Raw genomic sequence first — 12398 nt, forward strand, 5'->3', positions numbered from 1 at the left:
CCATGGTCTTGTTTAAAATTTAGCGACAGTCTTGAATAGATTGAAAAAAATATTAGAACATTGCTGCTTGTAAAGAATTGTGTTTTATCAGATGCTTTGCATGCACACAAACAAACTGAGGAGCACAAAGAATGAACGCAGATATGCATGTTTCATGCTCAGTGATTTTTTTTCCACAGTACATATCTCTGCCAGCCTTGTGTTTATTAGCTGCTTTCAAAATATTCTTGTTATCTAACTGATCAATTACAAAATATTCACCACATGCAAGGTAGCCTGACCGGTCTCTTCCACTTTAAATTATGCCTTGGACTGTGTAGGAGGTTGTTTTCTCAAGTGGTTTTGATGCAGAAGCTTTAACCTAAGTTAATCACCCTTTCCGATATTAGGCTGGCATCAAAGAACTCAGTGTAATGTGAAGCGGTCACTGGTAATAACATAATCTCTGTAAACATATTCCTGCATAAAATCATGTAGACTGTCTAGGCAATGGACAACACATACTACATTTTCTCCCACAGCTCTCTGGTTTCTGTTTGTAGACATTTTGTAGGTACAGTACTGAACAATTCTGTCTGTGCATCCTAATGCAGTCCATGTAGAGAGCAGAAGAAGAGCGCACTGGTCAAAATACAATCTCTACTATTGTCTTGTCAGCCATTGTATGACAAGAGTTGCTTTTTATTAGCTGTTTTAATTATAAGCACATGTATACAAAGACTAGAAACACTGACTGGCATGTGGAACACAAGTGTTGACCTGGACATCGACATTATCCATTGTCTAAACATCCGCTGGCTTCATCAAAGCCCTCTAAACATTGTTTGCTTTTCTCAGCGGCTTAAGATACCAGACAATAGCTGGTGTTTTCCCAGATTGATTGAACAATACAGTGATGCGAACTCTGGAGGTCTGTCCAGCTTTAAACCTGCATTTCTTTATTGTTGTTATAAATTAGATTTACAGTGGAGGACAAACAAAGCTTAAGCTATTTTCACACATTCTCTGCATCCCTGAACTTCTCTATGACTTACCTGACAGATGTGCCCAGATCGGACATTAGCCAATGTTTAACCTGCCAGCTCCCTATTTACAAAGTCCATGTGTTGTCAGATTAACCTGATATATTCACTGCTGGTGAGTAAGTCTTATGTTTGCTGCCTGGTGCACATTCAGGTCTCTCTCTCACCTCCTTTCTCAGAGAGCAAATGCATCTGAAATGGTCAATTTTCTGTTGTGGAAACTCCAGAAAACATCCCAGCCTGATTCTCCTGAAATTGTCCAAAGTTCATGTGTAAAATTGCCTTTTGTCACCAGATCTTTGATGTGAACTGGCTGTATTGAATCCGAATAGCCATTGTCCAAAACACCAGCAGCTCTTGTTTGTTACTAGCAACTGTGAGTACCACCTCCACTGTTTTCAACTGATCTGTAATTCATAATATTCTACTTTCTCGTTAAAACCACATTAAGAAATCATGATAACTACAAAAACAATCATCATCGTGAAACTCTGTCAATATAATGGTGTCAATGCATTTATATGCAAGTTTTTAGTGGACCAAATAAGAGATGTTGCCCTGAACACAAGACACTAATGAACTGAATAAATCTGATTCAGTGATTTAACTGATTTGATACTTGGTTATGTGACTGTATACAGTGCCTGCCAGCCTTTGAGCTTTGACTAAAGTGACTAGAATCAGCACAGGGAAATTTGATTTCTACGTCTCTAAAATTATACTTATGATGTTTCCTGGAAAAGAGCCTGGTTAAACAAAGTTTGCACGTCCCGGTGACGAAGGTCAAGCTGCTTAAAATATGGATATTTTCCTAAGGATTTATTGTTGGGAACAAAACCTTCAAAAGTCAATACATGTTAACCATTTATTCTATCATAGTATCTATTAGTGTCAAGTGGACACTAATGCTGGCCAATCAAATACATGGAAGGGTCGACACCTGGCATCATTATAATTATTTACCATTTTATTCTGCAAAAAACTATAAATTGCAAGAAATCTGATGACCTGTAAGAGTTATAAAACTGCCTCAAAGAAGATATCTTACTGTGCAAAAGGCCTCCGTGCCCCCTGGTAGCAAACACACACTGAGGGCTATTTTGGGTCTGCAGTTCAAAATTAGAAAATATTACCCTGTACTCATTATGACTTAATAAGATGAAATCAGGGCAGTTCTTTCACTTCTTTTGGCCCTTAGTGGTCAAAAATGACTTAATGTAGCTTTAAATACAAGCTACAGTCCATTTACGATCTGGCCGCAATTATCATCATTCAGTGGGAAATTTTCACTATCATTCCAGGCAATTTGGACCTTCACTATGGATGTGTGAGCAGTGTAAAAACATCACTGCGCAGATGTCTGTGTGTGTGTGTGTGTGTGTGTGTGTGTGTGTGTGTGTGTGTGTGCGTGCAGAAAATACCGTGCGACTGGTCCTCCATGTGTCCCAGCGTTTCGATCTGCTCCACCAGGTCATTTGAGTTCCACTGACTCATCCCCAGCAGAATGGCGCTCTTCCCCTCCATAACATCTGCTGGGACACGCACACACAAAATGAAGTAAGGACAGTGCAGCAAAAACAAAGGCCTGTTCTTCTTTCTGCATATCAATAATATGCCAAGTTATTGAAGCTTAAACTGATCAAAGTGAAACAACATTAAAGGCTCAACTCATTTTGCCAGAGTAGACTTCTTCTCTGTTGCTTCCTGGCATCTCACATGTTCTCATGTAAAACTTTTACCACTTCTTCTACCACCTTACACCTGTAGCAAATGGTCGACACTCTTACATTTTCATTTTGGTTTGCCAAACAGTGTAAGTTTATGCCAAATGCAAACACATCTTAGTGTGTGGCAGCCAACAACTTGGCAAATAACCAAAAGAAAAGCATAAATAGCTATTTATGCCTTTCATCGCCACATAAGTGAATCACAGACATTGTTTATTAATGTCTAAAACATTTGGCACTGCACACATGTCTGATAAGCACATACCTTTCACATTGACTTGCTATTGTGTTGTCTTAAATTGGGCAAATTGATCTTTCACGTAGCTGTTAGATGATCTGAACACCTGGAAAAGTCAGTTAATAAATTGTAGAGCAGCTGAAAGTGTGAATATTTTTAAACCTAAATTTAGAATCTAACTCTTGACTTAGGGACATAACAGTTTCTATGGCAGGGATACTGCATTTGATAAATAATAAATACACCACTGGACCAAACCCAAGACAATATTCTGTGGTGTTAAGCTTTAAAAAGGTTATCTTATTATTGAGAACTTGGCAATTACATGCTTAAAAATAAGATATTGTTTATTGAATGGAGGACCAAGCACAAAAATGTTACTGGGATGTGTACTATCAACACAATAACTGGAAAATAAGCATCTGTAAAATGCAAAATATTTTTCAAATGCTGTTTTTCATGCAAAATAAATGTGATCCACGAGATCCAATAACATTTGTTAAGTCAAAATGAGTCACGAGATTGTTTTATTTTTGGTGTGCGGGGAGCCAACTTGCCTGCTGTGGACCTGGCTTGCATATGCTTCCAGCACACTGTGGAGTCATTTGTAACCTTAAACCTGCCAGTTGAAAGTAAATCTCAATTTTTTGCCATTAAGGCCCGATTCTTGCGTTGGGCTCTTGGGCCCACTAACCTGAGCTCAAACATTTATTTAAAAAGAAATTGCATGTGATGGTAAAACAGTTCTACCAGATCCAGCTTCCTGTTTCACCAACGATGCTTGTAGCCTGCGTAACAGCTTATTAATGACATTCTAGGAGAAACAGGCATTCTATCATGCTTCTTGCCTAGTTAGCAATGTATAGGGTATATTATATCAGTTTTATATTAGGTATGCTTTCTTTAAAACATAACTCACCACACTGTCATAGTAAATGACAGGCTCTACTCATCACAGCTTGTCATCCAGGACTGTTTGAGATGGGCCCTGTCATGCATGAAGAAACACCTCTACCTGACAGACTTTTCTCCCTAACATCTTGGCTGGCAGCCCTGAGAGACTCTGACGTAGAGCTACAAGCTCCGTCTATCTGGATCACACAGCAGCCAGAGTGCTGGTCACAGTTTGTCTTTTGCTATCTGCTCTCATTCTATCACCCTCTGTCCCCCCTCTTTCCACTTCAATTACACAGTACTGGGATGAATATAATGATGCAGAAACACACACAGACACACACAAACACACTCGCAGTTTCAGACACATAGACAAGCACTAAGAAAAGGGAAAGCACTAAGGAGGAGACGCATATTTGATCCAAGCAAAGCGTTTCAGGATGTAAGAGGCCAGGTTTTTGGACAGGGGGAGAATGTAAAGTGGGTTTTACACAAAACCATGAAAACACAGGTTACTGAATATCTGTGGAAGGGAGAGCAGAGCAACAATACTCATCCAAGAGGCTCCTCTGAGAAGCAAAATGTATTCACAATGAACAAAAAAACCTCCACTTAAGCTAAAATCAGCATGGCACAGAAATAAGCTGCACACAATTTCATCTGCAAATGAGTAAAATAGTAACACCAGCTCAGGAAATCAGGTGGCGCACAATGAAATGTGCTGATAAGCAAGAGGGTAGTAAAGCCATTTATGTCCACCGCATCTCTGGCTTCTGGAGTATACGAAGGAACAGCTAAATCGGATTTGAAGAACAGGTATAAAGAGGAATGGAAGTGTGAGATTTGACTGCAGCTGACAGCCCTGAGGGAGGGAAAAAAGAGATTTAAAAACATCTCTCAACCTGTCAGCTCGCAGTCAGTTGTTGTCAGAGTGGAAGCTGCCTCGACTGACCCTGACCACGCCGGTGTTTTAACAATTCTCAATTTCTTCGTCTCATCAGAATGAGTTGGTTGCAGGAAAGGAATACCAAAATACTACTTCGGGCTTTATTTTAGGTCCATTCAACTTCCGATGACTTGCTACGAAAATGAGATTGCTTCGGGGATTATCCAACAAAATGGTATAAAAAGGATGAGTCGGGTAAGTAGGCTGCTGAAGATGGATGGCACTGAAGTATCACGCGCAGGTCACATCCAGACAATAAATATGTGATCAATTATACAAAAGCCAAAAAGTGTATAAAGGATGTGTAGACACAAGTTTATGCCTGAAGAGGAAGGTTTTAGTTTTTCATCGTGTACTTCAAAGTTATATCAGCCATCTGACTTTTTGTTGTTGAAGGCATATTAGAAATATTTAAATCAAGTCTTTTAATGTGTGAATTATCTGCTCTGTCAGTGTGACCTCCTCTTTACACATGATTTTCTTGAATTCAAACAGTTTGACAAAAGTATTGCGTGATTTGAACAACTGATTTTATCAAAAGTCCCTAAGTATCGATTCCAAATATTAAACTTGATTCTTTTCTCTGGAACTCTCAGTATGAGGTCCAACGAGTGGCTGATGAGAGTGAAGATGATTAGAGAGTTGAGAGAGACAGCAAATCCACAGAGGACAAATAAAGTGGCTGATAACCATTTCTGTGATTAAGAAAAAAAAAAAACATCTAACCAAGTCAAGATCAATCTCGTAGAGGTATCATTACCGGTACTAAGGTTTACAATCAAGAGACACCTGCATGAATACAGACGGTTTATGACAAGCTGCAAACCCCTGGTTAGATTAATGAACAGGAAGAACGGATTTGAATTTGCCAGAGAACACCTAAAAGAGCCTGCACGATGCTGGAGAAATTCCTCACGCAAATGAAACCAAGATTAACTTTTTAACTTGTATCAGAAAGACAAGAAGAATAAAGTATAGAGAAAGAGAGAAGCATGCTGCATTATCTGATAACATGGGGCCAGCAGGGTGCCAGTTTAGCTCGATGGGATAAGCAGGTAATCATATCTTGCATAGCTGAGAGCAGCTGGCCTGGGTTCGAATCTGACCCACGACCTTTTACCACATATCTTCCCCTCTTTCTCTCCCTCTGCTTTCCTGTCACTGTACCTTTTTAAATAAAGCTGAAAAAAAGAATGGTGGCATAGCTATGGCATGTACAGCTGCCAGTGGAACTGGGTCATTAATGTTTATTGATGATCGGTCTCCTGATAGAAGTAGCAGAATGAATTGTGACATGTACAGATTCTCTGCTCAGATTCAGCTAAATGCTGGAAAACCGATTGGACAGCGTTTCAAAGTACAAATGCATAACGACCCAAGCATGCGGCAAAAGCAACTCCAGAGTTTCTGAAAGCAAAGAAGCCGGATGTTCTTGAATTGTTCGTCAAGCCCCTCTGAACATGTGGAGCTATTCTACAAAAATAGCTGTAATTCCTGCAATAATTTTGTTAAAACCATTGAATTACAGCTGAAAGTCTGCACTTCAATCACATCTTGATTGCTGGGTTTAAAATCCCTTGTGGTGATGTACAGAAGCAAAATTACAAAAGAAAATGTCCAAATTTCAATGGACCTGACTGCAATTGTACAATCAGCTACACTAGCTGAGCTACTCAGCTTGTTCACAACTAGCGAAGTGTAGAGCTTGGCAATACATGAAAACATCTCTCCCATGCAGCCATATCACCATTCAGCCCTTCACCATAGCAACAGGGGTCGCCAGCGGTGGACATTTAATCTGACTTTAGAAATCAATTTTGATTAATTATGTGATATAACCTTTTCAGAATTTAGCAGCCTTGTCACTGCTGCCCCAAACTGCTGACTGCAGTGACCCTGAAGCTGCATGATCAATATAAGCACTCACCATTACTTTGATGATGAATCTGTTCTTCTTCTTCACATCACAAACTGGGGGTTGGGGGAGGGGGGGGCAGTATAAGAGGAGGAAGTAGGTGTAGCTCCTGCAGGGGCCCTGTAATTTTTAGTGACTGACATTCTATGTTGGTTGCTGCATATAAGCAAATGTCCAAAACTTACAGTTTTTTAATATTACTTTGTCTTTTTCTTTGGACAAGTAATCATCACATAAGCCCTGGAGGGCCCTAAACCAAACTAAAGATAACTACTCGATTACTACACTGTTTATTATCTCTATTAATAGAGGATGTGTCACGATCCTGGGATGTTTGACCCAGCGCTTTGAGTTTTAATATATTCTCATGTTTATGGTTTATTTTTTAAATTCATTTAGTCATCTTAATCTCCTCGGTCGCTCAGTTATAGTTCTTTGTTTATTAGACTCCCTCTGTGTCGTCACCCCCTATGTTTAAGTCTCCTTTGTCGGTTCATCATGTTGAGTCTGCTTGTCTTAACCTGTCATGTTTCTTGTCTTCGTGTCCTATGTTGTCAAGCTCGTGCCATGTCTGCCTTCTATTATGTTTTCTGTTTTATTTTGAAAAGGTCTGGTGTCCCATGTGTGTAGTTTCACTTCCCCTGTGGCGGCATTATGTTTATTCTAATCACCTGTTTCCCCATGTGTTTCCACTTCCCCTGATCACCTCCTGTGTGCATTTAGTTTGTGTGTTTTCATTCATTCCTCATCCAATCGTTTGCTATCCTGCCATGTCATGCCATGTTTCCAGGTCTTAATGTATTCAAGCCAAGTAGTCACGCTTAAGGTTTTTTCATGTTTATTTTCTCCTCACCATGTTTTTCCATGGTTAAGATGTTTTATGTTTTCTTTCTAGTTTTCCCCAGTTTAGGTTATTGTTTTTGCTCAAAATTATTTCCACCCTTTTATTTTTGTACTGCTCAATCAGCCATAATAAACTACGCGTTTTCTGTTAGAATCAAGTTTTGTTTTTGCGTGTCTGCATTCGGGTCCTCCGCACTCCAAACAGTCTGCTTGAGCCAGACTTTGACCAGATGTTATTAAATGCCACTACAAATGTACAAAGACTGTGCAAAAGAGCCCTGGTTTGAAGCATATCCACTCACAATCAAATTAGATTCTAACCAAATATAGTTCAGGGAGTACACAACAACATAGTAATGCAAGTCTGACTTGCATTAAAACCCAATTTACAACCAAAACAGTCATATGTTTTAATATCTTGTCAGGCTCAGTCCTCTCGCTATTTAAATTAATGTCGCAAATAACAAATCAGGATTAACACACAGCAAATTTGTTAACAGCTCACATCAATAAACAATCGAGTTGGCATTCGCCTAAGCAGCCAGACAGCAAAAATAGTCCTGATGTAAAAAAGGAAAACTAAATAAACTAAAAAATAACTGACTTCTCCTCATTGTGTATGCAACTCAATTGCTTTTGAATGCAAGATCCTTAAACAAAAGTCGAGATGTATTTATATGCCAAGGTCTGTATTATGCATTCTAACAAGAAAATATAAATGTGATCAAATGTAAATGTGGTAATTGTGATATCATCTAAATCAAAATAGCCCGGCATGTCTCACAGCGAGGAGGACAAGGAGGAGGAAATCAAACTGTTTTGACCTAAAGAACTGTTATAGCTCATCAGGAATTTAACGGTACCACAGCTGACACTTCCGGTCATTAACCGCAATAGAAATTTTTCTTTTACTTATAAATTGTTTTCATTTTTTTTGTCTGCTTGCATTCATTTTTAAAATACTAATGATGTGGTGCTGAAGGGGTGAGAGGCTGAAGTGGAGGTGTAGGATTGAGAGAGACAAAATTTTTCAATTTTATTACTACAGATGGTGTAAAAAGAGGAAATGAAAGCAATTCTCACACATTTACACACACTGCTGTTGTTGGTAATACAAAAACAACACTTCACGTTGCAGAGAAACAGACTGCATTTCTACATTTACGTCTACAGCATGACACAGCACAAACCACTCTGTGATGCAGGAAATCTTAATCATGTTTCATTCCATTTAACACCCCAAATGTATTTTATTGTTGGGGATTGGTGATGAGAAATGCCATTAACTGCAGCTTTTCTGCACTGCATTTTCATTTGGAAACAAAAGAGCCAAGAAGAATCGCAGCATTGTCTCTTAAACTGTTACCCTCAACCCAAAACAGACCAGTTATCGAATAAAACTGGACTAGGTTTAGTCTTACTAAGCAATTTTAATTAGAATTGCAATGTTTAGGTTTGCACAACTTATTCAGCAACGCAATCTTTTTCTAAGAGTAATAACTCAAAGAAAAAGCCTTTATTCTATTGGCTTGCTCAAACTGATGATGTCCCATCATGTTTCTGCATGTGGTTTCTTCACTGCAGGCAGAGCTTCAAATAATTTAACAATTTGAAAGTATCCTCTTGAAATGAATCGGTAAAACTCCTCCTAAGCAGAGTGGTTTGGATTTTCCTTGTCTTCTCTGAGGATAAGCTTCGAATGTCTTGTAATCTCCTTTCACTGGAGAGCTTTCTGGATTTGAATTGGAGGTAAACTTGAGGTTTACCTGCCTCTGGTGGAAAATTAATATTTTATGCTCATCGATGAAGCAGACTCCAGAGCATGAGGTGGACGTTCATGAATCCGCTCAGCATCTTCACCGGATCTTTGTGGGTGTCTGCACGTCAGCCTGGGAAACTCTGTGACCCCCAGTGTGTGCTTCACTTCTGTTTTTGTCATCACTGTAGGCCAGCTCCAGAAGCTTCTGACGATGTGACAAACTGATTTTGTGTTTGCGTGCTGGGGTGCGTGGGGGCTTTGCTAAGGGGCAGCTGTGCACAAAGGAGTCAGGGGAGTTAATCAACAGAGATGACAGCATCAAACATCCAGCAAACAGCTGTGTTGCCTCTACACCATGTCATACAAACACTGGCTGACACGCAACAACATCAGTAACAAAAAAATAAAGCTCACAGCCTCGGTTCTCATCACAGACGTTGATGAATTTCATGTCTGCTTCCCTGTTTAACAATATGATTTACACTGTCATTTGTTACGTCTTATTCAAGTTTTTTTTTCTTGCAAAAAACTATCAAGAAAAATAATCTGGAGTCTAGTGCTTGCTCAGATTTGTACTCTAATGCTGCAGTTAAAGTAATTTTCATCACACTAAACAATGAATCACAAATATGCCTTAGGTTTTATTTGAATTTTTTTGCAAATATTAAATTTTGATGGATTTTTAGGGAAGAATCGGTTTCTGAAAAAATGAAAAATCTGTGAAAGAGCAGCAATGAAAATCAGAGAAATGACAAAGAAGAGGATTGTGTGAAAAGAGGCACATCAGCAGGATGAGATTTGAGGCAAAGAATGTGAGGCGCTGTGGCTAAAAACATGTCTTTTTTGCTGTACAAAGCACATATGTGATTAGCAGTAACAGATGAGACCCAGCTTCAGTAATATGTATGAAATGCTCTGTTAATTAGAAATTATATGCTAATTAGAAATTGTATGATAATTATATGGTAATTATTTGGCTGGTATTTATTATTGGTTAATATCTGGTTAGAGAATTCTAGTCTAGTGAAAGCTGTAATATTTAAAGATCTTTTAGAATGAATTTGAACATCAGAATAATATAGCTTTATTTATTTGCTTTGTTCTGATAACTAACTATAAAACACTCATACTTGAGATGAAACATGGAAGTTGTCAATTTGTTCAAATAAGCTACTGTTTGTACTACTGATAGAATACCGTCCTGTTTTCATTCATCAGGCAGAACAGAAAATACAAGCACATTATTTAATAGGAATGCTGCAACCGGCCTCTCAAGTCTCATTTAAAGGGGCACTACAGGAATCTTAACCTGCTACATTATGCTAGAAATGAGGGGCCAATACATAAAGTCATATTTCCTATACAGTATACTGTCACCATATTATTGTGAACCCCCAAAAGGACAAAAGTGATGCCCTAAACTAATGCTGCAAAACCAATCTCCTGGATGACAGATGAAAAACCTCACAAATGTCAAACCCTTGTTTCCTCCGCTTATGTATGCATTTTCATCTTTTCTTTTTCGCAAACTCTTTACAAGCAGTCTTTGATCAACTTGTAATAGATGCATGCTGTGACCAACCAATTATATTGATGGGTCTCAAAAGCTTAGATGAAGTGAAAGCTCTGGAATACAGTGTAGCCACTTCTGAATACTCCGCTTAAAATGCCATGTGCAGTGTGGGCAAGAGCCCTAGAGATGCATCATTTCCTTTCCAGGAAGATCCAGAGAATGTATTGTATATACACAACCATCTGTATAGATACAGCTCATAATCAAGGAAATGGTTTAAACTACTGTTTAAAACAATACCACCCCCCCCCCCCCCCCCCCCCACACACACACACACACACACACACACACACACAAAAACCCAAAGTGATAATAGAGGCAGCCTGGGCTCATCTTTTTAGCAGAAATCTGGGGAAATGCTCTGACAGTCTTCATACATTTTCATGTTTTTTTTCCTCTGTCCACTGGGTAACGCAGTGCAGATGAAGGCATTCATCATAACAGCCTAAATAAAACTCCCCCAAGCTTATTGTGATGGTTTGAGTGGTGGGCCTATAATATGACAAACTAACCACTCAATCATGCTTTCATTCGGAATCCAATTCTTTCAGTTTCTCTCTCAACTTTTCTAACTTTTAAATTACTTTTCATGAGAAAACCATATATCCCCTCTGCCTGCAGGAAAAGAAGAGACGAGTTATACACAACCAACACTCAGAGGCCTGCAGTTAGCAAGCAGCTGTAGTGGGTCATAACTTCAACAACCTTTTATGACCTTGGTCTGGTTTCCCTTTTAAGGAAGGCATCTTTCATTCTAAGCACATGTTTATGTTTAGAATAACTTGCTCTGTTGTCTTTGCTGCAGGACACAGCTCCACTTCTCCCCCGAGCTCAGGCTATAAAGTCACAGACAGACCACAAGGAAAAAATAAATTCAGTTAGAATATGCTCCCCTCTCTGTGCTACGCTGTATATCCTCTTTCACTTGTGCTCATTCTTAAGAGCCTTCTTTGCAGAATGAAACAGTCTTGCTTTCATCCAACTTGAAAGGATAATCCAGGGTTTTCACAACCTAATACTTCAAAAACACTGGCCTGCCCCAAGTCCTTCCGATAGTGTGCTCGGTGAGAGATGACAAAATAAGATGTGATATGTTTGCTCTCCACAGACAAGCGTCTTGAATACAAATTCAGGCCACTCTACAAAGAAGCAACAGGGTTTTCACCTCACAACAGATGGATATGGAAACTTTGATGTTACAGATTCTCTATAAAATGCAAAATTCATGACTGGAAAACAATAGCATCCTCCTTGATCAGTGTTTCAGCTATCTTGACTGCTTTGAGGAGACAGATGTTCCACAGCAGTTTATGTCTGAAGCTACAGATTATAGCCAGTTAGCTTTGGTGGGTATACAGGCAGGAAATTAGGAAAAAGGTTAATTAACAACCTAAATAATCTTGACATGGGATTATTACAAGGGGGGGACATCGTGTCATTTAGAAATTACCCTCTAACTGTGAAACATGTCAGTTATTACC

At 39.0% G+C, this 12398-nt stretch overlaps 1 protein-coding gene across 4 annotated transcripts in view; it reads right to left on the reverse strand.

Moving 5' to 3' along the window:
* pitpnm3 (PITPNM family member 3) overlaps positions 1 to 12398 on the reverse strand; it is a 110149-nt gene that overhangs the window by 63903 nt on the left and 33848 nt on the right. For 3 of the 4 annotated variants that reach the window (XM_085243790.1, XM_085243787.1, XM_085243788.1), the window contains exon 3: positions 2444 to 2554. In XM_085243790.1, coding sequence (XP_085099916.1) covers positions 2444 to 2554 — 111 coding nt within the window. The remainder of the gene's footprint in view (positions 1 to 2443; positions 2555 to 12398) is intronic. The other variant, XM_085243789.1, reaches the window with a different exon arrangement.

Source organism: Mchenga conophoros, linkage group LG14 (assembly GCF_057382185.1).
Source record: "Mchenga conophoros isolate Kocher_MC1m ecotype Shallow Benthic linkage group LG14, M_conophoros_male_GT1.1, whole genome shotgun sequence".
Lineage (NCBI taxonomy): Eukaryota > Metazoa > Chordata > Actinopteri > Cichliformes > Cichlidae > Mchenga > Mchenga conophoros.